This window comes from Symsagittifera roscoffensis, chromosome 6, assembly GCF_963678635.1.
Source record: "Symsagittifera roscoffensis chromosome 6, txSymRosc1.1, whole genome shotgun sequence".
NCBI lineage: Eukaryota > Metazoa > Xenacoelomorpha > Acoela > Convolutidae > Symsagittifera > Symsagittifera roscoffensis.
The window spans coordinates 52,668,855-52,696,695 of record NC_087067.1 but is presented as its reverse complement, the minus strand read 5'-3'; the positions used below and the strand labels follow the sequence as shown (position 1 = coordinate 52,696,695).

Sequence of the window (27,841 nt, the reverse complement as noted above, 5' to 3'; positions counted from 1 at the left end):
TTTTGAGGCTCAATCTATTTTTTCCGTGTCAATGGGTTTCTACGCAAGTTTTGTCGGATTTTTTTCTGTTCCGTTGCTAATATAACATTCAATTGTTTTACTTGGCATGTTTTTCTCAGTATGAACTTAATTCAAGACAGACATTTTTCGACGGAGCAGCTTTTCCCTCATTTTCTGACTGGTGTCTTGCCCTGTGTTGTTTTTGTTGCCTCACAAATGCTGCGAAGCTCCGCTTCACCTCTGTTTTAAGTTTCTCTGAGGCAGCTTTTGAAAGCTTTTTCGTTTCAAATCAAAATCAAACTAAGCTTTTCTGATAAATGGGAGAAGTTGTCTTCATTAGCAATGATAATGTAATACAACTGAAACTCAAATTTGTTCCATTTTAAATTTAAACTTACGAGCTGCCTCGAATTGAACATGAATGCTTCATTATGGGAGGGGGTTGCTATTGTTTGGCTGGCACAAAACGGGATGGCATAGAAATTTATGTAAAAGGAGGAAAGAGGAAGCGCATTTATTTTCGCGTTTAAAACTGCCTTACTTGAACTGAAACGTTAATTTGCCTCAACTCTCACAACATTTCCCGTCATTTCAACTTACCTTTCCTCATAATTGTTGGAAGCTTACTCAGTTGCCGAAATTAGAAGCTGAAACACATTTAAAACCTCCGCGGCAAAATAAATGATAATTTGCATGCTTAGATATTGCTCACATCCGCAACAACGTCAATCCTAGCAATAGAAATTAAGAGAAGCTTGGCGCCAATTATCCATTTTAACGTCTGTTTATTTCGAACCAAAATAGTGAAAAACTAGACAAGCAGAAGAAACAGTTGAGAAATATTACTCGAATTACTGCTGCCCAACAATGAGTAATCTGAGCATGGAAGATTTCACGCAGGATGACCTGGTGGACTTCCAGAGGGCGTTCCAGATGCAGACCAAGATTGAGAGCTCCCCCAGTTTCAGAGACGGAGACGCGGAGAAACTGCTGCGCAAAGTGAACCTGAAGTTGGACGATGACAAGAAGCGATTCATCAACAACCAAGTAGGCTGGCCAAATTTTGTGCATCTTTTCATTATGCACAAAAGCGACGTCATTGTTTTCAATTGAATGCTGCTTGATAAGTTTTTGAGAAACAATCAGTAAATGATGGCGAAAATTATGCTGGCCATGTTTTTTGCAAAATTATGGCGCAAGTTTCTTTCAAAGCATAATATTTTAAGTAGGGTAACGAAATCATTATTCTACGAAGTTTCCTTTTTTGTATCATTTTTCTTTTAGAAATTCCTGTTTGATTAAAACAGGTATTATGAAAATTTATATGATTGGATTTTTATTTTACTTTTTTTGAGACGCTTTGGAAACATTTTTCACAATTTGAAAAACTTAGTTTTTCTGGAAACTTACTTTATCGAATGTGAGATTTTGTGTTTAACGGATATAACAGGTTGTGAGAAAATCCCCTGCATAAGCGGCTACGCCCAATTTGTTTTACACAAAAAGTTATGGCCCTCAGAAAAGTCAAGTTTTCGATCTTTTGACCGTTTTTTGAAACTTTTTGACTTTTCTCATAAACCACCTTCCCAAATCTGGGATTTTAAATTTAATCGAAAGTACAGGTTGTGAGAAGCTCTCCTGCATCAGCGGTTCTGTCCAAATTTTTTTTGCACAAAAAAATAATGACCCTCGGAGTTTTCGATTTTTTCTCCTTCTTTTGAAACTTTTCCAATTTCTCAAAAACCACCCTCCCAAACCTGGAAATTTGATTTCAATGGATAGAAAAAATTTTGGAAAGCTCCCCTGCATAAGCGATGACGCCCAATTTTTTTGCACAAAAAGTTATGGCCCTAGAAAAATGTCGAATTTTCGATTTTTAGACTTTTTTGATTTTGGTTTCAATGGGTAGAACAAGTCGTGAGAGTTTTGCTTGAAGAAGCGGTTACGCCCAATTTTTTTACACAAAAAGTTATGACCCTCGGAAAAGTCGAATTTTTGACTGTTTTTGAAATTTTGACTTTTCGCAAAAACTACCCTCCCTAATCTGAGATTTTGGTTTCTGTGTAAAGATTGGGTTGTGGAAAGCTTTACTGTATAAACGATTAAGCCCATTTTTTTTCTGCACATAAAGTAATGACCCTCGGAAAAGTCAAAATCTCGATTTTTTTAAACCGTTTTTTGAAACTTTTTGACTTCTGTAGCGTACCCAAGTCTAATGAGCAACACTTTAAGCATCTTTGAACCTAACAGGCTCTTTTATCAGTTCAATTATTAAAAAATTGAAGTAATTGATGAAATAAATAGATTTTGAAGTCATTTTTATTGGAATTTACTTTTCTTTGCTATAGGTCTGTATTTGAAATTACACTTGTCCTTCCGCATCAATACAAAAATTTTAAAAATTATCAAACAGGTATTTCCGGATATAGCTGGCCTCCTGGTAGTTTTGTCCGGCAAACCGTTTAATCGAATTTAGAGCGCTCAAAAAAAGAACTGTTTTGGACTAAACTCTCCGTAAATGATCAAAAACCTCAACCTCATTTTTGCTCCAAAATGGCCTGGTCTTGAAAATTGTCGTGACAAATAGTCATTATGGCGGGGATAAATTAGCGATTTTTACGATTGATTCCATAGTTTTTGTAAAGATGTTCAAAAAATGCTAATTTTTTAAAATTAAATTGGTTTTCGAGAACTTACAGACATAAAAATACTTTATTTTGTTCAAGAATATTTGCACGGAAGCAAATTTCAGTAACAATGCGACATGCGCGTTTTGGAAAAACATATATATATTTTTAAAATTAGTTAGGGCCTTCGGATTTTTCTTAGATTTTCATTGAATGTTTGAATTGACCGAGCAAAACTGATTTTATGGTTTTTGGATTAGTCAATTAATACTGATTTATACTGAGTAGAATAATGCATACGGGAAAGGCGGTCGGTCAGATCAAATGATTCATCCTATTTGTTTTTATCGCGAACAAACAAAGTAATCTGAACACATTTGTTTGCATACACCACGGCCTATTTTTCAACCTTAAATCATTAGCGGATTTTTTTGTGGGCAGACGCCCCTGAAGAAATATAATATTGGCTGACCGACCCTAAAAAGCGCGGGCACCAAAAACTTCAGGATTTGCGTGCGCCAAAAAAAACGCAAAACTTTGCGAAGAGAATTTAGTCGAAACACGGTCTTCTTCGTGATTTGGGAGAGCTCAAAATTTATTTTGGGTGGCCTAAAAAAATTCGACAAAATTTTCAGAATTTTTGTGAAAATCCAACCCCGGGAAAATCCTAGATCCACCCCTACAGAAAACGACGCGGTTTCTTGTAATCATAATAAGTCGTTTTCGAGTGTTACCTACAAAACATAACTTATCTTTATGCAATACTTAATCACTCGAGAAAACGTCAAAAGACACTGCTGCCTGTCCAGCGATGCCTCTGAAATCATTTATTTTTTATTCTCTCTTCACAAAAAGTATGAGAGAAAAAAATGTGTTCCTTCTGTTTCTTTTGAAGAGTAATGAACGTAGTAAAGACTCTGATAGAGGTCTTGCTGATTTTTTGTTTGTTTTTTTTTTAGGAAAAAATCTTTAAAATATTGATGCCTTTAGGTATATATGCGTTTTTGAGTTCGATTGAAACTCATCCGCTGAAAGTGACGGAAATAGTACTCTCCTAATACGAACGTGAAAAAAGCTCGAAAATTTGAGAACGAAAGTCGAATTTAATTTTTAGATTTCCAGCGGAATAAAATTTTGTTGATCCAGTTTTCTCAAGTTGATGTTATCAAAAAAGCGGTAATCATAAGTTGTTATAGAACTTAAAGAGCTTGAAGAGCATCTTTATTTTTCTCTGAAGTTGGAAAGTTGAGATTTTTTCAATAAATTTTGGCAAAATTTAATTTTAGAAGTCAGTGTTTTTTATGTTTACTTGCTTTCATTATTTTTTTCCAATCTTCGATTGACTCTGTTTAAAATGCCACAACAACTTTAAGTTTTTGAACATTTTTTGCCCGTATACATTTTTTAACTTACCAAAAAAGATACCAAACTCGTTGTTATCCAGCATATCTAAATCTCTGAGTTTGTGCAGATAGTTTTTTTTATACTTTATTCAAATCCACAAAAGTCCTTATAAACGACGTTTTCCATGGAATAGCTTAATGAAAATTGTTTTTATTCTGCTGCAGAGCATTTGTTTTTACTTTTTGTGTTTTTAACTTTCCCTTTCGACTTACTTCATTGATTGTACTATAGTTTTCATTGAATAATTGAATTGACCGAGCAAAACTGATTTTATGGTTTTTGGATTAGTCAATTAATACTGATTTATACTGAGTAGAATAATGCATACGGTAAAGGTGGTCGGCCAGATCAAATGATTCATCCTATTTGTTTTTATCGCGAACAAACAAAGTAATCTGAACACATTTGTTTGCATACACCACAGCCTATTTTTCAACCTTAAATCAGTAGCGGATTTTTTTGTGGGCAGACGCCCCTGAAGACATATAATATTGGCTGACCAACCCTAAACAGCGCGGGCACCAAAAACTTCATGATTTGCGTGCGCCAAAAAAAACGCAAAAACTTTGCGAAGAGAATTTAGTCGAAACACGGTCTTTTTAGTGATTTGGGAGAGCTCAAAATTTATTTTGGGCGGCCTAAAAAAATTCGACAAAATTTTCAGAATTTTTGTGAAAATCCAACCCCGGGAAAATCCTAGATCCACCCCTACAGAAAACGACGCGGTTTCTTGTAATCAGAATAAGTCGTTTTCGAGTGTTACCTACAAACATAACTTATCTTTATCTAATATTTATTCACTCGAGAAAACATCAAAAGACACTGCTGCCTGTCCAGCGATGCCTCTGAAATCATTTATTTTTCATTCTCTCTTCACAAAAAGTATGAGAGAAAAAAATGTGTTCCTTCTGTTTCTTTTAAAGAGTAATGAACGTAGTAATGACTCTGATAAAGGTCTTGCTGATTTTTTGTTTGTTTTTTTTTTTAGGAAAAAATCTTAAAAATATTGATGCCTTTAGGTATATATGCGTTTTTGAGTTCAATTGAAACTCATCCGCTGAAAGTGACGGAAATAGTACTCTCCTAATACGAACGTGAAAAAAGCTGGAAATTTTGAGAACGAAAGTCGAATTTAATTTTTAGATTTCCAGCGGAATAAAAACTTGTTGATCCAGTTTTCTCAAGTTGAGATAATGTTATCAAAAAAGCGGTAATCATAAATTGTTATAGAACTTAAAGAGCTTGAAGAGCATCTTTATTTTTCTCTGAAGTTCGAAAGTTGAGATTTTTTCAATAATTTTTGGCAAAATTTAATTTTAGAAGTCAGTGTTTTTTATGTTTACTTGCTTTCATTGTTCTTTTCCAATCTTCGATTGACTCTGTTTAATATGCCACAACAACTTTAACTTTTTGAACATTTTTTGCCCGTATACATTTTTAAACTTACCAAAAAAGATACCAAACTCGTTGTTATCCAGCATATCTAAATCTCTGTTCACATAGTTTTCCTTTATACTTTATTCAAATCAACAAAAGTCCTTATTAACGACTTTTTCCATGGAATAGCTTAATGAAAAGTGTTTTTATTCTGCTGTAGAGCATTTGTTTTTAATTTTTGTGTTTTTAACTTTCCATTTCGACTTACTTCTTTGATTGTACTATAGTTTTCAGCACTTGATAAGCCTTCTATCAATTTTTTAACTGTATGTATTTTTGCTAATATTTTAATAAGCTTCTTGGTCGTTTCCTTAACTGAGTAAAGTTTAAGTCAAGTTCGTATCTCGCATACGACTTAGTACTAATCGGTATCAATCGATGCTTGCAAGAATTTCAAATGTTTTGACTTCGTTTCTTTTAATGCCAGTTTCTCTTCATCTAACAAATTAGTCACTTGTTCAAGCTCATGTGTTCTAAAATAGGGAAAAATTGACCTTACAAAGTTGTATCGTCAGCGAATATTATCAACTTACTGTGTTGACATAAATTGGGTAAGTCAACATTATACAAAATGAATAATAATGGTCCCAAAACTGACCCCTGAAGGACTCCTCGGCTACTTAGTTCTCTTTCAGACTTTTTCTCCCTTCACAAACTGTTTTCTGCCTGTAAAATAATTTTTAAATAAATTTAACACTGGTCCTCTCAGCCCGTATTTACAGCTTTTTTCCTCAAGAACTTCATGCGAAACCGTATGTAACGCTTTTGAAAGACCCGTAGAAACGCTATCAGTTCTGGTTTTGGAGGCCCTTGTTTCTCTTATTTCCCCGAGACAGCATCAATTTTTTTCTTTGTTATCCAAATTGATTTTTAGAACTTACCTTTTGTTTTGCCAAGAAATTGATTTTTCTTCTACCAAGTATTTTTTTCCTAGCAGAATTGTGATTTAAATAAAAAATTTTTGTTGGTTGGCTTCAAACAGAAACATGGTTGCTTCAACTGGCTTCACATGTGAGGGATTAGAAGGTGTTATCGATTTGCTTGCTCCACTGTTCTTTTTTCTCCACTGATTTCATCAATATTTTAAATGAAGATCTGTTTTTGTTCACGCTGTTCTCTAATTTTTTTTCATGGTAAAATCGGTTTGCTTTAGTGGTCGCAGCCTTCAACTTTTTACCTATTTGTCCTTAAGTTTCTTTTCTCTGTTTCGATTGAAATATTAGTTTTTGTTTAAAAATTCTTCTTTTTATTGGCGCTCATTCGTCTTAATTGATTTTTAAACAATTTTTTGTTCAGTCATTTTTTATTTGATTTTACGGTTGCATGCGTTTAACTTCATCAAGTGATTTTGTAATTCGTAAGTGAAACTTTTCACAAGCTGAATTTACTGTTAAGTTCATAATTCAATAGCTGTTGGGTGCAGTTGTTGGATTAATAGAAGTTTAAAGTCTAGTTCTTTTATCGTTTAGTTTACTAATTGCACAAAAAAAAGTTTTTTCTTTCTCATTGAATATCTTTGATCCAATGAGTTTGAGGTAAACTCACAGGTAGAAAACTTGACCTGCAAAACTTGCAAAGAATAGGTCAATGTTAGTTTGAATTTTTTGCGTTTGTCCAACTGGTTGATTTATATCCACAGGCTGTAAATTTAAATTTATTTAATAGTCTTTTATTTTATTTGTGTTGTTGCTTGTTTTTGACTTACGCTTATGTTATAATCACCGTGTTTTTAAATCATCATGTCTTTTTAATTCGTGTATTTTGAAAGTTTGATCAGATGATTCTGCAGAAGATCAACAATTTCGTCGATTCCATAATTTGGAAATCAATAGATAACAGTAATCAAAAAAAATCTTCCTTACTTATTTGAGTTGACATGGTAAAAAAGTGAGCATGATTTTCCTGGCAATCAATATTTCTTTTGTATTTCAATTCCGAGCGAATAAAACATCCAACGTTTTCCTCGTGATGCCATCTCGATTTGGTGCAAACCTTTCAATTTAAAGGCATATTTTAAAAAGTTTTTGCTACATCAGGTTTTTGTATGAGCAATAAGAATTCGTTTGTCATTTTTGTCTCTGATTAGCAACTCTAAATCTGAAAAATGTTCTTTTTTAAACGCCACCTGAGCAGTCTTTTTATAGCGTTTTTTTGTGGTGACTATTTTTCTCATTTGGTTACTTTATTCCAATTTATGTTCAACCGTTTTCGGAATTGAGATTTAGTTGATGTTTTTTGTTGGACACTAGAGTTTTTCGCGAAATCGCAAGATTTCTAATTTTACTTGAAAGAATTTGTTCGATCTTTAAGAGATGAGTTTGTGTTACAATTTAACCTTTTCAAAATGATTAAGTTCACCAACCACTTGTTCACTTACTGTTCGAAATCAGATCAAAGTTGTCATTGCATTTTTCCAATGGTAACTGTTACAACTTTAATCCTAATTAAAATAAACTCTTGAGAACAAAATGTAAAGTTTTTTTTCAAGTAACATAGATAAAAAAGAGAACGTCGATCGAATAAAAATGTAAAATAAGAAAAAAACACCCAAAAAATGTAATCAGACTTCAAAAAAAAACACAATAACAATTCTCTACTCAAGTTCTCTGAATGAAAACATTAGAGCGAAGAATTATTTTTCATCTCTATATCAACACATTTTTTCATTTCATCAACTGGTGTCATTTTTCTTAGAGCTTTTTCCATTAATTGCTCTTTTCCATTTTTTCAAATTTTCCGACATATTGATATCGTTTTCATCTCTTCTGGTGATAAGGATGGATGCATACAATCTCATTATCCTGTCGTTATAACTTATCTACAAGTTACGCTTGCTTCCTTTGGTACTACAATTGGGTTTCGTAGATATTTTTAGACAATCGGATTTTCAATTTGATCTATCTTTTTTGATGTTCGTTTTACATTGTATAGGTTTTCCTCACACTCCTTTACATATACCCGAAATAACGCAATTTTGAAATAATGTCACGTACTCTAGTTTTCTGCGTTGTTACAATCTTAGCGTCCATAGGTAGTAGCCTCTCTCTGAATTGAAAATTTAAGATGTGCAATTTTTTTTGCGTAAATTTCGCTTTTCTCGTGAAACTAAACAAGCTTCAAGATAATAGACTTTTTGATTCCACAAAACGTTTCACCCGGAAGTATTTGAAATGCTCTAAGACTACTTATCTGTACAGTCACACCCTAACAATGCTTGTAAAAACGCAAATTTTTAGTCAGAAGTCCATTTGAATCTTGAGATTCGAATGGAGAATGATCATTTTTGTCAGAGTCTCTACTTTACTACTATATCGCTCCTGTTCGCGCACTTTTGTTACCTATTGAGTTAGGACCGATGGGTATAACTCATAGAGTAATTTCGGATAGGGTACACCGTCTGCTCGTCACGCTATCTTATTTTCGGCCGGATAGATTCGTGCAACTTCTTAGTCTAATACCGATCCTAATCTTACTCTTATACTATCTAGTCTCAGGTTGTTTAACTAGTCTCTGCTAGTCTCAATAGATCTAGGGTATACTGGTTTATTGCGGCTGCTGAAGTACTCGGGAGAGTTCAACTAATTTCTAAGTTAAATTCAAATCTCTCTGGTGCTGAAATTACAAGTAATTTCAGCACTTACAAATAAGTGGATTGTTAGTCAGATGGATCATGATTGGTTAATATTAAATACTTTACATTGGTAAAATATCTAATTTATCCAATCATAAAATGTAGTTTAGATCAGGTTCCACTATGTCTAAGCAAAAATCATTTAAATTTTCCACTTTATCAATCAGCTCTGCTTTTGTTGTTACAAGCAGCTCTTCAAACACAGTACTCACTGCTAACCGAGTGTCCTCGTCTGATATTTTCTTGATCAGGTTTCCACAGCTGTTTCATTGGCAGTTGGCTCCATTGTTTCTATAATTCTTATTGTGAAGTGATTTGTTTTGTTGCTCAAAATAACTAATCAAGAAGAAAAACATAGACCAGTTGGTGTTAAGAAAGCAACTCTATCGCACGAACATAGCAGTCAAAAGGGCTGAAAGATATTGAGGAGGAGTCAAAAAGACCAAAATCGAAAGAAAACAAGCTATTTGCACTTTTATTCTGTATCTCAGCTGAATTTTTGGCTTTAATTGTTTTTCCATCAAGTAGTTTTTCGAGTGGTTAACTTTGAAAATTAACACACCAACCTTTTTATTAGGACTATAAGATTTATCAGGAGTAAAAATGGTTGGGTAAGACAGTGCCGAAGTAAGAGAGTGCCGAAAACAAAAATTTGTTAAAGAGTGCCGAAAATGAAAGAAACTGACTTATTTGTCGTGAACTAATTGAGAAAATTATTGGCGCCAAATTAATTGGCGCCAAAATTGAGTCTGAACAAGTTTCAAGTGTCATTATTAATTTTCCCGCCAAAAGCTAGCCTCTTAAATTGCGTTCCAATATTTCCCGCCTTTTTCGGCACTCTCTAACTTCGGCACTGTCTAACGCCCCCGTAAAAATGCCGAAATCGTAAGCAAACAGATTTTAATTAGTTGTTGTCGAAAACTCGGCTAAATTATAGCGATTTTTTTAATGAGTTAATGTCGTACGCGTTTTTTTTTTAAATGAACCGAACCGACTCACCGAGTTGAGTTGCTTTTTGCCAAGTGTCAAAAATTGATGAAGGTAAGAATGCCGATTTCTTAAGCAATCAAGATTTATTTTCACATTTTTCTCAGAAACATTGTTAAGTACGTTTTTTTTCACTTTTTCACTAAGTTTTTTAAGGGTAAGTTTGAGGGCGAAAGCACTAACCTGGTTGAGTTGCTTTTAGTCAGAACTATAAGAATAAGATTGATGATGCGTAAAAAACGCTGAATTCGCAACGAAACAGTAGTTCTTTTCACTTTTATCAAAAAATAGGCCAATTTTTTATTCAAAAAAGATCGTTTTGCCAGTCCAGTCTACATTTGGGTAGTTCTGATAACAATAATAAAAAATCAATTAGATTGGCTTTGGTCAGTGCTCGAGGATTTATGAAGGGTAGAGATTACAAATTCGCAAGCAAAGAGAAGTTATTTGCACTTTTTAGTCAAAAATATTCCTAAGTTTTTGCAAAGATTTACTTTAGGTAAATTTGCAACTGGGTAAACGTGAAGCCAAAAAAGTGAGTTATGACTGGGGCGTAACTCATAGAGTAATTTCGGATAGGGTACACCGTCTGCTCGTCACGCTATCTTATTTTCGGCCGGATAGATTCGTGCAACTTCTTAGTCTAATACCGATCCTAATCTTACTCTTATACTATCTAGTCTCAGGTTGTTTAACTAGTCTCTGCTAGGCTCAATAGATCTAGGGTATACTGGTTTATTGCGGCTGCTGAAGTGCTCGGGAGAGTCCAACTAATTTCTAAGTTAAATTCAAATCTCTCTGGTGCTGAAATTACAAGTAACTTCAGCACTTACAAATAAGTGGGTTGTTAGTTAGATGGATCATGATTGGTTAATATTAAATACTTTACATTGGTAAAACATTTAATTTATCCAATCATAAAATATAGTTTAGATCAGGTTCCACCCATCCGGGTTTTACAGTGTTTTTTAGAACAGTTCTTCTGTAGTTCAAGGATGGATGATGGACGTTGGTATTTGGCGAACATCACAATTTTCTTTCGCTTCTCCTTGTGACAACGACTGAGTCTTTGCAACAAAACCAATTCTGATTTCAGAATGGTTGGCTATGTCAGGTTTTTCTGTTCTTCAGGGAGAACTTCCTTTGTATCTGATCTAGCTTGGGAATGGCGTGGAGATTGTGCGTGGAGGGGATGCCTGATTACTCGGATCTGTACGTATACTTGAACATCGAGGTGGTCATTGGTCTAGTTCAATGAAGTCCTTTTCTGCGAAGTCAAGTCGTACTCTAAATCCTTTGAGTTGTGATTGTGAGTGGCATATCGATTGTAGTTGGTCATTCTCTCTCGAGTGTAGTGAGGTCGTCTTGTCTTTTGATGTTCGTCCTTGGTGTTGTATTCTGATCTATATATTGCATCATGTGATTTTACATTTTATAAAACTTTTATTAGTTTAATATTTTTTAATCATGATTTTAGTTAGTTGTTTTCACAAAAGCTTTTTGTTTTAGTTCGGTTATTTTGAAGAGTTACTCACCCTTGAGTAGCTCTTATTAAAAATAAAGGTGTGGTCACAAAGCGTGGATGTAGCACGGTGGGTTAGGCCGGCTATAGAGCATGCTCAGGACGTCCTTTCCTGGTGGGTTAGGCCAGGTGTGGGAGTATGATTTCATGCGGTTTTTGTGAGGGGTCCTGTTATGTGACAACGTTTTATGTTGGGTTTGTTGTGGTTTTACTTATGTTTCTTTGGTTGTGTCCTTTTTTGAAAAATCAAATTGTTTGTGGTATGGGTTTGTCTTTCGACTTTTTTGTGTTTTATTATTTCTTTCTAAGACTTTATAATAGTCTTCAAAAGAATAAATTATCCAGTTTTAAACTGGGTTAATCCGGTTTGGGTACCGTTGGTTTCCTTTTCTTAGTCATGCTGTTATTCTATGATTTGTGGTATTTAGTAAGCTGCGTTGGTTAGTTTTGTTTAGTATATGATTCCTTTCCAACCGGGTTAAAGGAAAGTTTGAAACTTGTTATGGTGTGTTAGAGTTATTGAGTGTGAAAACTTGAAACTGAAATTCATTATTTTAAACAATTCTTCGTGGGCGAGCTGTGCGAGTATGGATAGAATTTCTGTGCGAGTGAATGAAAATATCAAAAGGTTAGTACTGCAATTGCATTTTATTAATTTACTGCATAGAATTTGGAAATTTACTGCTAGTAATGGGGGAATTTTAAGATACAAATTTTCATCATATGTAGATTTACTGCTTTTGGGGGAAAATTTTATAAATTAATTTACTGCATTGGTATTGAATTTATAAATTTATATGTGTAAGAGATTAATAGAATTTTGGAAATTTGTTTGATGAAATTTGCGATTTTTATTTGTCTTTTGTGGTTTTTGTAGGTGATCGTCGGATGAAGGCTAAAAATCTAAAGAAAACATGAATAAAGAATGGTGAGTTTTTTCAATATTTTAATTAGTTAGTAATATTCATTTAATTCATACTTACCTGTTAGTCGTCGGGGAAAAAACCGTGGGGGAAGATGTCGTGAATTAGTTCTGAAGTTGTGAGTAGTTTAGCTAATACGCGGATGATATTTTTAGTTTGAAGTAGTGGCCAAAGCAATTGAAGTGCCTTAATAGTGGTTAGTTCTTCAGTGCCTACTGCAAACTCATAAGGTGTGTTTTGGATTAAGTTATATAACTTGTGGTTAAATTTAGTGTTGTGGATGAATTCTAAAATGGGGATTTCTATAGGCTGTACAAACTCGTGCGGGATAAGGAAGGGTCGGGATTCTTCTGCGTTGAAGGTCTTGGTGATGGGGCAGAAAATATACATTTGGGTTATGGGGTCATAATTACGAAGAATACCATGAAGGTTAGTGTCTTTAATACAATATGTGAAATTTAGGAAATATGGTGAAGTGTATTTTGAATTGATGAATTGGAAACGATGGTGTGGTTGTCTAGAGGGTGTGTGGAGGTCAAAGTGATTTTGGATGAAACGATAGTAACTGTATGTATGTGTTTGTTTAGTTCGCAACATAATATCGTGTGAGCAGTGTAAATCTCTTTCGTGTGGTGCAAGGAAATGAAAGGTTAGTGAGAAGATTTGGAAGCGTTCTTTAAAACTTTCGTATGCTTGTGTGCTTGTTAGTGCTTCTGAAATAATGTGATCAAACTTTCGGTCAAAGATGTTTAGTGTAAATACATATGGTGTCTTGATGAAAAATTTCTCGGTGATTTGTGGGTTAGCGAAGCGATCGTCGTCTAAGAATTGATCTTGGTTAGCTCTGATGATGTTGTGATCGTAGTATTCTAGTGTATATTCATTAGCTCTAGGTGCAGTGTGTATTTTTAGTGATTTTTTATATCCTACGTAAGTAAATTGTCTAGCGGTGAGTGGTGTAGTTAGTCGATATAGCATGTCTTTGTTTCGGTCTATATCGATGGATGTGTTGGTTAAAGGTAAGCAAAGAGGGTTAGTGAAATGATAGTATGAGGTCCAAGAGAGAGTGGGCATTAAAACGTATTCGTCTACAAAGTTGCGTGTTTCGTTAGCGTCATGAGGGGTGTTTAAGGTGTATTGTGGAAATGAGGGTAAAGTGATAGCTAAAAATTCTCTAGTGTTAGTATGCTGGGGGTGGTTGATGTATTCACGGGCTGTTCCTGGTTTTGCTGGGAAAGGATGGTTGGGGAACTTTCTTTTAAAAATGCGGTAAGCTCTATTAGTGTTGAGTGAGGATTCAGTTGATGTGGATGATGGTGCTAATGATTCAGTATAATTTGAAGAGGGTGTAGGGGGATTGGATGAATTTGTAGTGGAGGAGATTTGGTTTATGGTCGGGGTGTTAAGGTGGTAGGGTTGTTGTTGGAGGGTAATAAAATTGTCTAGCTCTGGGGAGATTCGGGGGGTATCTGGAGATGATTGGTCAGAGTGGTATGAGGAGTAGGTTGGGGTAACTTGGGAAGCATAAGAGGGTGTAGGAGTGATGGGGTCAGGGTTATTTGACAATATGGGTTGAAAGGGAGGTTGAGAAAAATGAGAAGGGTTATGGAAATTATTGGATGGAGATGGTTCTGAGTCGGCAAATTCATCGGGGGTTTCAATATTCGGGTTATTTAGCTGTGAAATGGAGTATAAAACTGAAATTTGTGAGTTAGTGTCGGAATTCATGCCTGATGTTACATTGCTAGATGGAAAATCGGGTGGCGGAAAAGCAAAAAGTGGGATTATTGGGATTGAAGAGGTAAGGTTGGTTGGATGGGAATTTGATCGATGGAGTGATCCAAGTTGGCGGCTCATCGTGGGCTAAAAAAATTATTATTTTGAGATTGAAAAGCGGTGGTATGGGGCTGTTCAATAATTTGTTCATAAGTATTATCATCTTGTGGTGGATGTGTCATTATATGTTGGACGGGACTTTGTGATGTGGTGAGTCGAAAATTTGGATTATGTGTGATTGCTAAATTTCTAAAATTTCGCGGGGCTAGGGATAGTGGATGGTTATTTGGTAGGGGTGGTAATTGTGGTGCCGTTGGCTGTGTGTCTACATTGTTATGTTCTTCGTCGTATGTATTTTGTCGTGTTGTTATTTTTGTGTTATATTCTTTTATTTGTGCGTCTAAAAGAATTTTGTTTATAGATGTGGAAAAGATTCCAAAAAATCCTGCAAAGAGTATGCGTGCTACGCTTGCTTGTCTGTTTACTTGTGTGTGTATAGCACATGTATTGTAGATTCCTTTTAAGAGTGAGAAAAGAAATCCAATAAAGTTAAACATTGCGTATAAAATAGTCAATTTTTCTAAGATGTAGTAGGGCCATCCTAGAAAATCTAGGATCTCATTTTTGAGTGTAACAAAGCTAAAAATGTTAATTGGTGATATATCTTGGGGACGGTATTTTTCGCCGTTTAGATATATATAATCTTTAATGTCTTTAAAATATCCGCTATAGTCTTGTGTGTAGATATCGGCAAATCCTGCGGTTTCTGCAAGTTTGCGTAAGTTTTGGTCAATTGATTGTCTTTGTATAGTGTCCATTTGTGTTAGTAACTCTTGGAATTGTTGTGTTCTAATGTGATGTTGAATATCTGATTTTGAATAGATTCCTATTGATTGTAAGTCTATATTTGGGTTTCGAGCGATAGCGCGAATGCTTTCTGGTGAAAATTTTTTGAGTGATTGCATTAATGTGGGGTATGGAGTGAGAAGATAATATTTATTTTCATCAGGGTTTAGTTGTACTACATTGTGGCTATTTTCTGATCCACATGGGACTGCGGTATCCCAGAAATAGGTTCTTCGTGAAAGTGTATCCACGAAATGTACTTTATTCTTATAAAAGATAGGGATTCTTTTATAACATCGTTTATCTTCAAAAACGTATAGTGGTGATACTTTTTTAGTACAAGTATAAAACCATAAGATGTTTCCTTCATAGTCTAAAAAATTTGATCTATTTCCTGATAATAAATATCCTGCGTAGGGTATTTTTAATACTGCTAGTGCAAGTGATTGTAATATTTGTGTTCGTTCTAATTCGCATAGTTGATGTAGTGTTTCTAATTCGGAGAGTGACATTTCTTGAAAAATGCGGCTAATTGTATAGTCTAGTTTCATATCCAAATGAATATCATAGTGGATATTACCAAAATATGTGGTATTCATTAGTGATAATTCTTGTAAGCGTGTGCTTCTGGTGTCATAAGGTTTTAGATGTCCACCAGGTTGTCCGTTGCTTTTTTCAAAATTAACTGGTATATAGGATGTTCCTTCGTTTAGAGGATGACCTGTGGCATATGGGTCGATTTTTACTTTTCCAGTGGTCATGTCGAATCCTTTTTCATATTCAACTAAAATTTCAGAGTATTGTGTTCTGTGAAGTGGATTTCTGTATTTACATGCAAGTTCTGTTTCTTGATATATTTGAAAACGTGTCAATTTATTTTCTATGTTATCTATGTTTCTAAAATCGGAACTTAGTTTTCGTGATGGATGGACTTGTTCGTAAGGAATTGATTGTATGAAATATTTTTCGTGAAATTTTATCATACGAGCGTGTATTTTTGCTACTTGAAATGTTGTACATGTGTCTTCGGGGAACCAAACAATTGTTGCTTGTGTTCTTGTTGTAGGGTCGCAATATCCTTGATCGTTTTTACAAGGTAGTCGGATTCCTTGATAGATCATTGTATTATCAGATAAATCTCGTGTGAGTTGTATTTTTTCGAGTTGTATTTTCCAATCGAAAAACATTATTTCTTGGTATCCTTTATTTTTTGTGTCTGCTTTGCAGTTTGATGGGTTATTTATACCAATGTGTGGTATCCAGTGTTTATCATGTAGGTCATATGTTAATCGTCCGTGTGCGCCGTTATACGGGTATTTTTCGTCTAGTTTTATATGTCCTTGGTGTCTTTCAAGTTGTGATTGATGTACAGAGTCTGAAAAAACTTGAAAATTAACTAATTTTCTTTGGGAATTTTTATTTTGTGTGATGTTTAGTCTAAGTAATTCATTTTTACAATCGTCGGGATTGAGATGTAAAAGACGTTCTATATTACTTTGATAGAATGATTCATGGTCAAGTCGGTTTTTGTTTCCGTTCGAGACTTGTGAACAATGTACTTTCTTTTCGGAAAATGTTGCTGTGAATTTATAACCTGTAACTGTTGTAGCTCGGGCTTTTGAGTAGAGTGTTGCTATTATATCTGTGGTTTCTATAGCTTGTGGTTCTGTTTCACATTGTGATACTTGATTGATTGCATATTTATGTAGTGTTTTTTGTTCATTTTCTTCGCAATCGTAATGTGTTACTAATAAATCTTGTGGTCCTGTACGAGGGGAAGGGTTTATATTTTGATTTGAGGTTATTAGGAAAAGGGTTTGGAGAAAAATTAATAATTTTAGAATATACATGTGTATGATAATCCTGAGTATGGATTATAAAATGTAATGTAACCAATTGTGTTTTTGGTGTATCTGTCGTATTTATATATTACTTCGGTAGTTATAAACGGTGGTGGTAGTGATTGAGCTGTTATGTTAGGTGGATTTAATGGGTAGGGATGTTGGGTAATATTATTTAACTTAACTGTGATCTCAAATTTTAATTGTAAACTGTTTTGTTGGAGTATTTGAATATTGTGATCACGGATATCGTTGTGAATATCTTGGCGATATTGTAATCTATTAAGTGCCCAGTTATGAAGGCGGTTACTTTCTTGATGTTGTCCAAATAATGGTGGAGGTGCTGTGAATGTATTCCAATCTAATCTTAAAGGAATATTTACTGAAGATTGTTCTCGATATCTGGCGTCGAGATTATTTAGAAAATTTAAGTTAAAGGGTAGTGGTGAAAATTGACTTGTTGATGGTGTTGATGGTAGTGATAGTGTTTCTGGTAGTGATGAGGATGTTGTTGTATCCGTAGAAATATCTATGGGGTCATTGGCTAAATTTGGTTCACCTTGTGTAAATGAATGTGTAGTCCAATATGGTAGTCGTGATGTTAGGTTTGGGGGGTTAAAAGGGTTTTCTCGTATTTGTTCAGATGTTGGTGTTGAACCTAAGTAGTCTGAAGGTAGACTTGAAGTGCTTCGTTGTGAAAGAAGTGTAGGGGTTTCTGGTGTGATACCAGTGGTGTTTTCTGGAGTAGTTTGTGTTGGGGATTGAGGTATATCAAAATGAACTCGGGGAGTTTGAAAATTTCTATTTCGTCGAGGATGTATAATTTGTCTATTTATTTCTGCTGTGTTTTGGTTTTGACTAAGGTTTCGTATTCTACTTAGTTCTTGTGGTAGTGTTGGGTAAAGATTATATGTTGGTTCACTTAGGGATGCTTGTCGTTGAACTGGTTCTAGTGGTTCAGATAAACGAGCGTGTCGTTCTTCAAAGGTGTATGGATTGTCTTGAAAAGAAATTCGTGTAGATGTTTGAGGATTTTGAGTAGTTGAAGGTGGTGTTGGATTATCTTGGGATGATGTCGGTGAAGACTGATTTTGTGACTGTTGGGTAGCAATTTTTGATGGATTTTTGAATTGTTACTTTAGTGAGAAGATTTATGTTTATTATAATATTCTTCTAAAAAAAGAATTAGGAAAATTGTTGCTAGGGCAAATGTGATGATTGCTTTCTTTATACATTTACATATGGTCAAAATGAGGGATGATAAAAATGTTATAAAGATTACAAACAATAGAAAAATATCAGTTCTACTGAAAATTGTTCGTATCATTTAGACAAGTTGTTAAAATCGTACCTGTGGATATATTCAAGGGTTTTGGAAAGTTGGAGGTATAGTTCAATTATTGTGTAGAAAATTAAGAAAATATTACAAAAAATTATTATGATTATTAGAAAAGATTCGATGATATCAAAAAGAAAGATTATAAAGACTTGAAGTATTGAAAAAAAATGTTTAAAATTGATAAATATTTGAGCGACTGTTTGAGAGAAAAGCATTTAAGAAATGATCTCTTTGTCGAATATTTTTTGCTGTTTGAGGCGATTTTCTAGTGTGGTCGAATTATTTATTAGTTTTTTGACAAGTGGGTTGAGTTTCGTAAAAAATTGTTGGGGGCAATTTTCATGGTGACTGGGAGGTCGTCTTTTTCTTTATTTTTGTTTGTCAAATGATCCGGGGTATGGTGAGATTTTTATACTTTAGGCTAATTAAAATCTTCATTTTGTGACTTTAGGCTAAGTTATCAAATTTGTTTTGGGGGTATTCGTGGTCTGAGTTGGGGAAATATTGTTGATCTTTGGGTTATTAGATAAGGGAGGGGTACGGTATTATGGTGATATTTATTTTAGCTGTCAAGTTGGAGTGGTTTGCTTATTTTTGACCTGGAGGTTGTAAAGTTATAGTTAGAGATGTGCCTGAAGTTCTAGATTATTCGTCTAATTGATCTTAGTTTGAGTTAGAGAAAGTGGCGGATTGGATGAATCCTATTGGTCTATTTTGAACTAGAATTATTGCGTACTTGTGAGCATGTTATTTTGAAAAATGGAAATGAAAAATGTTACGGAGGCTTCAAGATTGTGAAGTATAAAATTTTAAAATTACTTTTTAAATTCTACTTTCTTTAATATTTTAGATTGGGGGATGAACATTTTGTAGTTTTTACGTGGTTGATTTCGGAGTCTTGTTGTCTTTCTATGTTCTGATTTGTCTATTTCTTCTTGGGGTATTATTTGTTCTGTCATTTTTCTATTTTTTCTTTGTTTTGGAGATTCTTTATGGTTTTGTGTATTGTTTTTGGTAGCGATTGGTTTTGTGTTTTGATTTTCGGTGGGGTTATCATTTTGTTCTGTGTTTTTCAGATGTGGTTCGTTTTGAGTAATTTTTAATCCTGTGAAAGAATATAATTGGGTTAATTCGCGGAGTGCGTATTCTTTTGGGTAATAAGGTAATAGATTGTTTCGATGCTGAACGATTTCTTTTTTGTTTGAGTCGATAATTTTATATGTGACATCTGTGGGTTTTGCAATTATTTGATAGGGTCCTTTTCGGAGGGGTTGTAATTTTTTAGAAATTCCTTTTTGAGTATTAAAATTAGGTATTAAAACAAATGTTCCAATTTTTAAATCGGAAGCTGGTGTAAAACGTGAATTGATTTGTTCATTTATATTTTGTCTTTGTAATAATTTTTTTGTTATTTTTTGGTAAATTTCATTGTGTTTCTTATCTCTATTTAAAATCCATTCGGTGTGTGTACCGGAGGCTAATTTAAGGATTTGTGGGTGATGAAAATGATCTTCATCGTGCGTATGTAATGGTAGGTTATAACAAATTGAGTCTTTATTTGGTTGACAATAACCTTGTGCGTTTTTATGGGAATTTGCTGTAAACATTATTGGTTTGCGTGGCTTTTGGTTGAAAACCATTTCGTATGGTGACATTCCTAAAGTTGTCGTGATTTGTGAATTATATGCTAATGGAAATAATTTTACATCTGTTGACCATTCGGTATATTTGGTATCATTTCCGTTGATGATACATCTAAGATATTCTTGTAGTGAACGGTTCATACCTTCGACTAAGCCGTTTGTCCAAGGTGCATGAGATGTACGTGGTTTGTGTTTAATGTTGTATAAATGACATAGTGTTATTATTTCATTATTTATGAATTCTGTACCATTGTCTGTGACTAAAATTTCTGGTAGTCCAAATTTTGCTATCCAGTGTTCATAGAGTGTTGTGTATGCGTAATAAGCGTTACAATGTGGTACTGGATTAAGTGCTACATAATGTGTAAATGCGTCAACAATTACCATAATGTAGGAGTTTCCTTCTGATGAGGGTGAAATTGGTCCTTTAGTATCAAATGAGATACGGTGATTAAAGTATAAACTTTGTCCTTTAAAATCTTGTTTTTGTGCTATTTGTTTTTGATTTGGGTAAGGTTTATTTAATTGACATACTATACAATCATTGCATAGTACTTTTATCCAAATTGGTGCATTTGGGAAGTAAAAATTTTGTATAAAATTTGAATATGTTTTTTCTGATCCAGAGTGTCCTTTAATATTTTGTGTATGTGAAATATTAAAAGCTATAAGAATCATACTTATAGGGAGACAGGGAACTGTAGATTCATTTAGGTTATACTCTAAAAGGTCTGTTTTTTCGTTAATTGTTGTGTTGTTAAATTTGCGAAAGTATCGGAGGAGTGTTTTATTTCCTAGAATGGTTGAATCTGCTTTGATAGGTTTAGTTTTATATTTATGCCATGATTTCAGTTGTCGAATTACTGGGTCAAGGTTTTGATATTGTTTCAGTGTTGAAATTGTAATTGTTTCTGTTGGGGGGAGAAAAATGTTTTCGATTTCTAATTTAGATAAGGGTATTGTATCAAGTGGGTCGTGAAGGTCAAAAATTTGATTTATTGTGTATTTTGAATCATTTGTTTGTGGTCCTGATAAATTTATTTTATCAGTTAAATCTTCTTTTTCAATTAGTGGAAAATGGTCTTTTTTAGGTAGGTGTTGTTTTGTTCGTTTTTGTTGGGTGTTATTTTTTATCCATTGAGAATATGGAATTGGTTTAAAAGTTGATGTTCCAAGTAGGTCAACTTCATAATGATTATTTTGACAATCTAAATAAAGTGGGAAATGTTGTAAATTATTTATTTGTGATTGTTCAATATCAGTTTTTACTGCATATTTGCATTCTAATCGGGGTGATGTTTCGTTTTCTGCAAGGTAGAATTTTATATTTTTGGGTATTTCAACTGTTGTTTTTCGTGTAAGTAATTCAGGTGGTGTATTTCGACTTAAGGTGTCTGGTAATGCAAGATTTTTTCCTGCAGTCCAAACTATATGTAAGTTTGGAAATTTCATTAGAATTAGTTGAAATCTGTAAACTCGGTGGTTTGGGTTAGATTTCTGTGTGAAGAGAAAAATGATTGGTTTGTGATCTGTGAATAAAACTGTGGGATGTTTTGATCCAAGTATCAGAAATTCATATTCTGTAAGTGTATAGATTATGGCTGTACATTCTCTCATTAGAGTTGAGAGTCGTAGCTCTGCTTGAGTGAATAATCGAGAATTTGCTGATATGAGGTTCATTTTATTTGTACCATTATGTGATTGTAATAATGCTGCGCCGATGCCAAAGTTCGAAGCATCGCACATTGCATAAAATGGTTGATCAGGGTCTGGAATTGTGTTTGAAATTTGTTCAGTTAAAAGTTTCTTTATTTCTTCGAATCGTGTTTGATGTTCTGTATTCCATTCAAAGTTGTTTTGTTGTCTAAGGATGTTATAAAATGGTCGTAGGTATAATTGCATTTTATAAACATATTTACTTAAAAAGTTTAACATTCCAAGGAACTCTTGGATTTTCTTTTTATTTGTTGGTGGTTGAAGTTTTTGAATAGCGTGAATGCGTGATTTCAGTGGAGTGATTGTTTTTCTTTCTATATTATGTCCTAAGAATTTAACTCTAGTCAAAAAGAAGTGTGATTTATCGGGGGCGGCCTTCAGATTTTCGTTCTGAAGTATTTGGTGATATGTTTCTAAAACTTTGAACATTTCGTCTTTTGTTTGTGATTGCATAAAAACATCGTCTAAATAGGTGATTGCGTTTTTCTTGAGTATCAGTGGTCTAAAAATTTTGCTCATAAAAGCTGAAAATGCTGCTGGTCCTATGGATATTCCATAGAATAAGCGGTTAAATTCATATTGTTGGTTTCCGATAACAAATTGTGTTAAACGTCGTGATTGTTCATCTAGTGGCATTTGATTGTATGCACTATTCATATCGGCGGTTGTGAAGTATTTGCCGTTTATTTTTGTTAAAATAACTTGTATTGGTTCAATGGGCCAATTACATTTTGATTCATCTATGAGTGAATTGAGGTATCTAGCATCGAGAACGATTTTTAATGATTCTCCTTTAGCTAGAATGATAACGGGGTTGATGAATGTGTTGCCTTTTGGTTGTTCTTCTTTGTTTACTGGTGATATAATATTGTATTGTTCTAAAATATCGAGTAATCTGTTTACTTTATCATGTAAGTGAATTGGTACTTTACTTGCTCTTTGTTTTTTGAAAACTGCGTCAGGTTTTAATGGGAGATGTAGTGATGAACTTATTTTACCAACATCGAATTTTGATGTTGCATAGACTGATGAATATTTAATTAGCTGTTTGGCTAATTTTTCGAATTCGTCTTGTGTTATTTGTGAATGTTGGAAGTTAAACATTGTTAAGAATTTTTGTTGATGCTCTGTGTAATTACTTATGTTGAATGTAGGTTTGAAATATGGAGTTTTTGTGAAATAATCCGTGTTTCTGTTTTCGTTACTTATTATATTATTTATAGATAATTCTTCATTAAGAATTGTAGATTGGCATATATCTAGTAATTGGAGTATATTATTTACGCGATAGGCTTTTTCGTGTATTGGTGTTATTGTAGCGTTGGTTTCACAATATCCTAGAAGTCCTAAAGGTAATGTTACTTGGTAAGGTGTGTTGTTATAAACATGTAAAGAAATTATATCTGAATTCGAATTTTTCAAATATTTTATTGAAGAGATTGTGATTTTGAAAAATTTATGAATCGGTTTGAATTCAAAATCTGACATATAAAATTTTTGTTTGTTTTGTTCTTTATCATATTGATGAACTTGTTTTATTGAAAAATTATAGATGTTTCCTGATAGTGGTTTCAGGTGTTTTCTTTGTTGATTAAATATCGGATAAAATTTTGAAAAGAATGGTGGTTGTTTATTTAATCTTTGAAAAAATGTTAATGATGTTTCTTTTGTCTTTGTATATTTATCTTTGATTAATATTTTACTATTTATTATGTTAATTGTTGGTATATACTTTGAAATAAATGGTATTCCAATGATATTATATTTAATATCAGTGATATGGAATATTTGTTTGAATGGTTTATTTAAAATTTTGCTGTGCTCTATTGTTCTGGTAGGGAGGAGAAATAATTGGATTTTTCCGTAGTTTATCAATGTTGATCCTTGTGCTGTTGCTAGCTTGCTGGAGGTTTCCAGAGGTGTTAGCTTTGGGTGTAAGGATTTTATTTCATTCCATGTGGGAATGTTTATTATGTTTGATTCTGCTCCTGAATCAATTAAAAAATCTATTTCAAGGTCTGGTGGTTGAAATTCTTTATTTCTTGGGCTTTCTAAGAGAAATGGTATTGTCCAAATTTTTTCTTTGGGTTGTTCTTTTTGTATATTTTGGTAGATGTGGTTTGTATTCAAGCATTTTGTTTTGGCATTTTGATCTGGTTGTGCTGTAGTATTTTTTGCATTTGTTTCTTGCGTTGTTGGTGTGGAATTTATGGGTGTAGTGTAATGATTTTGAAGAAATTCTGATTGATTTTCATATATATGTGATGGAAAGGGTTGTTCATATATAACAGATTCATAGTCATTTTCGACTTTTATCATATTGATAGCAAGAGTGTTTTCAGTATCACTTTCTGAATCTGATGATGTACAATTTATTTGATTGAGTTGTAACGTATCGGTTACTGTGTCATCAATACCTGGGGGGTCTGATGTTGTTTCTGGATTAGATTGTACTTGATTGATTTGTCTTTGATGTTTAGGTGTACTGCTTCTATGACGATTATTAGATGTATTATAGTGATTATTATTTCGGTGTGGTGATTTGGAATAATTTCTGTAACGATTATTATAACTTGGGTGTCGATTTTGTGAATTATTTCGCGATCTGTTTTGATAATTGCTGTTTGGTCTGTTATAGTTCGATCTATTATATGAGTTATTTCTTGATCGATTGTTTGGGTAATTCTGGTTTCGGTTGTTTGAATAACTTCTATTTCTATTATAGGAGTAGTTTCTATTCCTATTGTATGATGAATTTCGTGATTGGTTGTTTGGATAGTAGTTATTTCTTGGTTGGGAATTAGATCTAGAAACAAATCGTTGTGTATTCGAATTTGATCTGGAGTAGTTATTTCTACTATTTGGTCTATTGTAGTGATTTTGTGATGAATTATACGTGTTTCTTCGTTCTGGTGATCTTCCTCTATAACTTGAGTTATATGGGGATTGATTTCTTGTATAACTTGTATTGTTCGGAAGTGGCTTTCCTGAACTGTTGTTGCTGTATACATTTTTGTTTGGTAGATTTTGATCTTTTTTCATGTATTGATAAAATGATTTATTTGGTTCTTTGTATTTTTGAGGTTTATTTTGACTATCTTGTTGTTTTTGTCTACATTCGGAAATACTATGTCCGTATCGTCGGCAATAATTACACCATTTTTTGAAAGATGGTTTGCCTTTAAAGTTCGGGTTCTTTTCGTAAATATTGAGTATTTCAGTGATTTTTTCAACGAGATCTGTTTCTGATTCTTGTATATTATTAATATTAGTGGGAGTCGTTTCAATTTTGTTAACGTATTGTAATTTCAGATTTTCCGTTTCTTCTAGTTTCATCGTAATTTCTGCTTGTTCTAGTTTGTCTACTAGTTTTCGAAAATCTAAATCGGGTTCTCGAATTGAAGAAGGATGGGATGCTCTCTTTTTTATTGCTATTTTCCTTAATTGTGGTGTTAAGGTCATCATTAAGATTTCTGTCATCTTAGTGTTTTTATAGTCGTGTGTATTTAGTGAATATGCTTTTCGAACTAGTGTTTCGATTCTTACTGCTATTTGCTTGATGGTTTCGTTTGGTAATCTGCGAATTTCATTACATAAAACTCTTTGTTGTTGTTTGTTTCTTTCGGAGTCAAACATTTTTGAAAATTCTTGTGTAAATCTTTTCCAGTTTGATTTTATTTCTTGAGGTAGTACTGAAAACCATTTTTGGGCTGCGCCATCTAAGGTTGTTTGTATTAACGCTGTGCGTCGATGTATCCAATTTTGATGTAGTGGCGTATTTATTGGTTCAGGTCCGATATTTAAAATCAGGTTTGCTGTTACTGCATTTAAATAGTCTTCTACAGAGTATTCAGGGTCTGTTCCTGTGAAAACCATTAAGGGTTTATTTGATGTTATTGATGATCCACCCATAAGGTATGGATTCATTGTCATTTGTAATGATTCAGCTGCATTTGGCATTTGAGAAAAATTTGAAAGTTGGTTTCTTGTTATTTCATGTTGTTGAAGATAATACGGGAGTGGTATTTCATTTTGCATTTGTGATGGTTGATACGAGTGTGTAGTCATTGGATTTTGTTGTTGAATTGGTTGAAAAGATTGTATATTAATTGGATTTGGTTGTTGAATTGGTTGTTGATATTGTGCATCTATTGATTGTGGAGAAAAATTTCTATGGTTTGTACGTGTTTTCTGTATTCCTTGTCTACGATATTCTTGAGTATTTGGTGCAAATATATCTGGTTGTAAGAAATCTTCATCTGAGGATAAATAATCCATTTGATAAGATGTTTGTTTTTTATTTTTATTTTGTTGAAAAAATGGGTAATTTTCACTGCGATCCTGTGGAGGATTTGGTTGAAAATTATTTGAATTATATTGGGCTGTTGGGTTATCCCAGTTTCGAGGTTTTGTATATTGATTAAAATTCCTTTGTGGTTGATAATTTGTTTTTGACGGATGTGTATAATTATAATTATGGTCTGCAAAGTTGTTTCTAGTGAATGTTTTGCGTGTTTTTGATGGTATTGTCATGGGTTTGTATGTTTGGTAATCCATATGTGAATATTTAGGGGCAACCGAAGGTTTTACGGTTGATTGTAAGGTTACCTGTGTTTGTGAAGGATTTGTATTTCTTGGTGTTGTTAAATTTGGGCGTATTGGTGAAATACTTTGTTGTGTAGTTGTTGTGTGTACAATTTCTTCATTTATGAAGTGTGATGGTGTCTGGATATCTTGTTGAGTAAGATTCCTAGTTCCATTGAGGTTTTCATTGTGTATGACTGTAGAGTTTAAACTATTATTTTGTGTATCGGGTAAAAATGTATTATAGTTTAATGGTGTTGCATCAATTGTTAATGGTATTACTCTTACATAGTCTCTTATGTAAGATATTGTACCTATTGCTTGACTTGAGATTGATTGTGGGAAGCTTATAAATGCGGGATGAGACCATTCGGGGTCCCAAACATAATCTGATTGTTCTGTGATAGCGGTTTCATCGTTCGAATTTTGGGGTCTAAAATTTTTTCTTGCTTGTGCAATTAAATCAATATTGTGTGTGAAATAATCTATTATGAACCATGCTAAAATTTTTTGTAAATCGTGTCTGGTATGTTGTGAAACGTCGTCTTTCGTGAAATTTTCTTTAATGACGTTCAAATAACTAGAGAGTAGTGTGATTTCATGTCGTACTCTTAAATGTTTAGATGTGTCTGTCGGTGAGACATTTGTTAATGGTAGTTCATTTTCTAATATTGAAATATAACTATATATTATTGCGAAAACTTCATTGGTGAAAATGGAGTTTGCTCTTTGTGAGTTATGGTATTGGATGCTTTTTATATATTCTGAAAAGACTTTTGAAAATTCTAAATCGAGATCGTCTGTTTGAATAGTATATGTTCTATTATTATGGTTTGGGGAAGTGAATTCTATAGAGTAGATTCCATACTGTTGTGTTATGTTGCATATATCTTTTAGATAGTGATCTATGATTTGTCTTTTGATTTTTACATCGGGGAACTCTGTTTTACATGGACTAATTCCGGGTTCAAATAAATTTATGAGTAAATTTTGACAAAATAAGTGTTGTCCTCTATCAGTATCTGCGTCTACTATAAAGGGAAAGATTTCATCATCATCTGGAGTTTCTTCACCTGGAGTGTGTGTTGAGCTCATTTTTTCGTTCGATGACTGTTAATATGTAATTATTAATGTGTCGAATTGGTTGATTCCAATTGTATAGATGTACTGGTTTGTGTTTGTACTGCTTTTTTATTCTTCTTTTTCCTCTTTGTGATGAATTTGAAGTTGTTTCTGAGTCAGAAAAATATAATTGATCGTGAAGTGGGTAATTTTTATCTACTGATTCTTTTAGTTTGTAAAGTTCGTCTAAACTGTTGGTTTCTGATTCTGAAAATGCGTTTCGATTCTTTGAAAATCTTTTTCGTGTTATTTGTCTTTGTTTAGTTATTATTTTTCTCTTTAGTGTTTGTCGTTTTGTGCGAATGTATCCAACTGTTTGTGTATGAGGTGTGATTACAAGGTCGTATTTTTTGTTATCTATTTCACAATTGTGTAAAATGATTGTTTGTTTATTTCCTAGGTTTTTAAATGACATAAGGTTTAGGATGACGGATGCAAAAGGT

The 27,841-nt window shown here is 33.4% G+C and overlaps 1 protein-coding gene across 1 annotated transcript in view; it reads left to right on the top strand.

Annotated features, from left to right (window-relative positions):
• The first annotated feature begins 515 nt into the window (after window positions 1-515).
• LOC134848152 (uncharacterized) overlaps window positions 516-27,841 on the top strand; it is a 44,034-nt gene continuing 16,708 nt past the window's right edge. Inside the window, exon 1 of the mRNA XM_063865511.1 lies at window positions 516-1,047. Within this exon, the coding sequence (XP_063721581.1) occupies window positions 868-1,047 (180 nt within the window). The 5' untranslated portion in view covers window positions 516-867. The remainder of the gene's footprint in view (window positions 1,048-27,841) is intronic.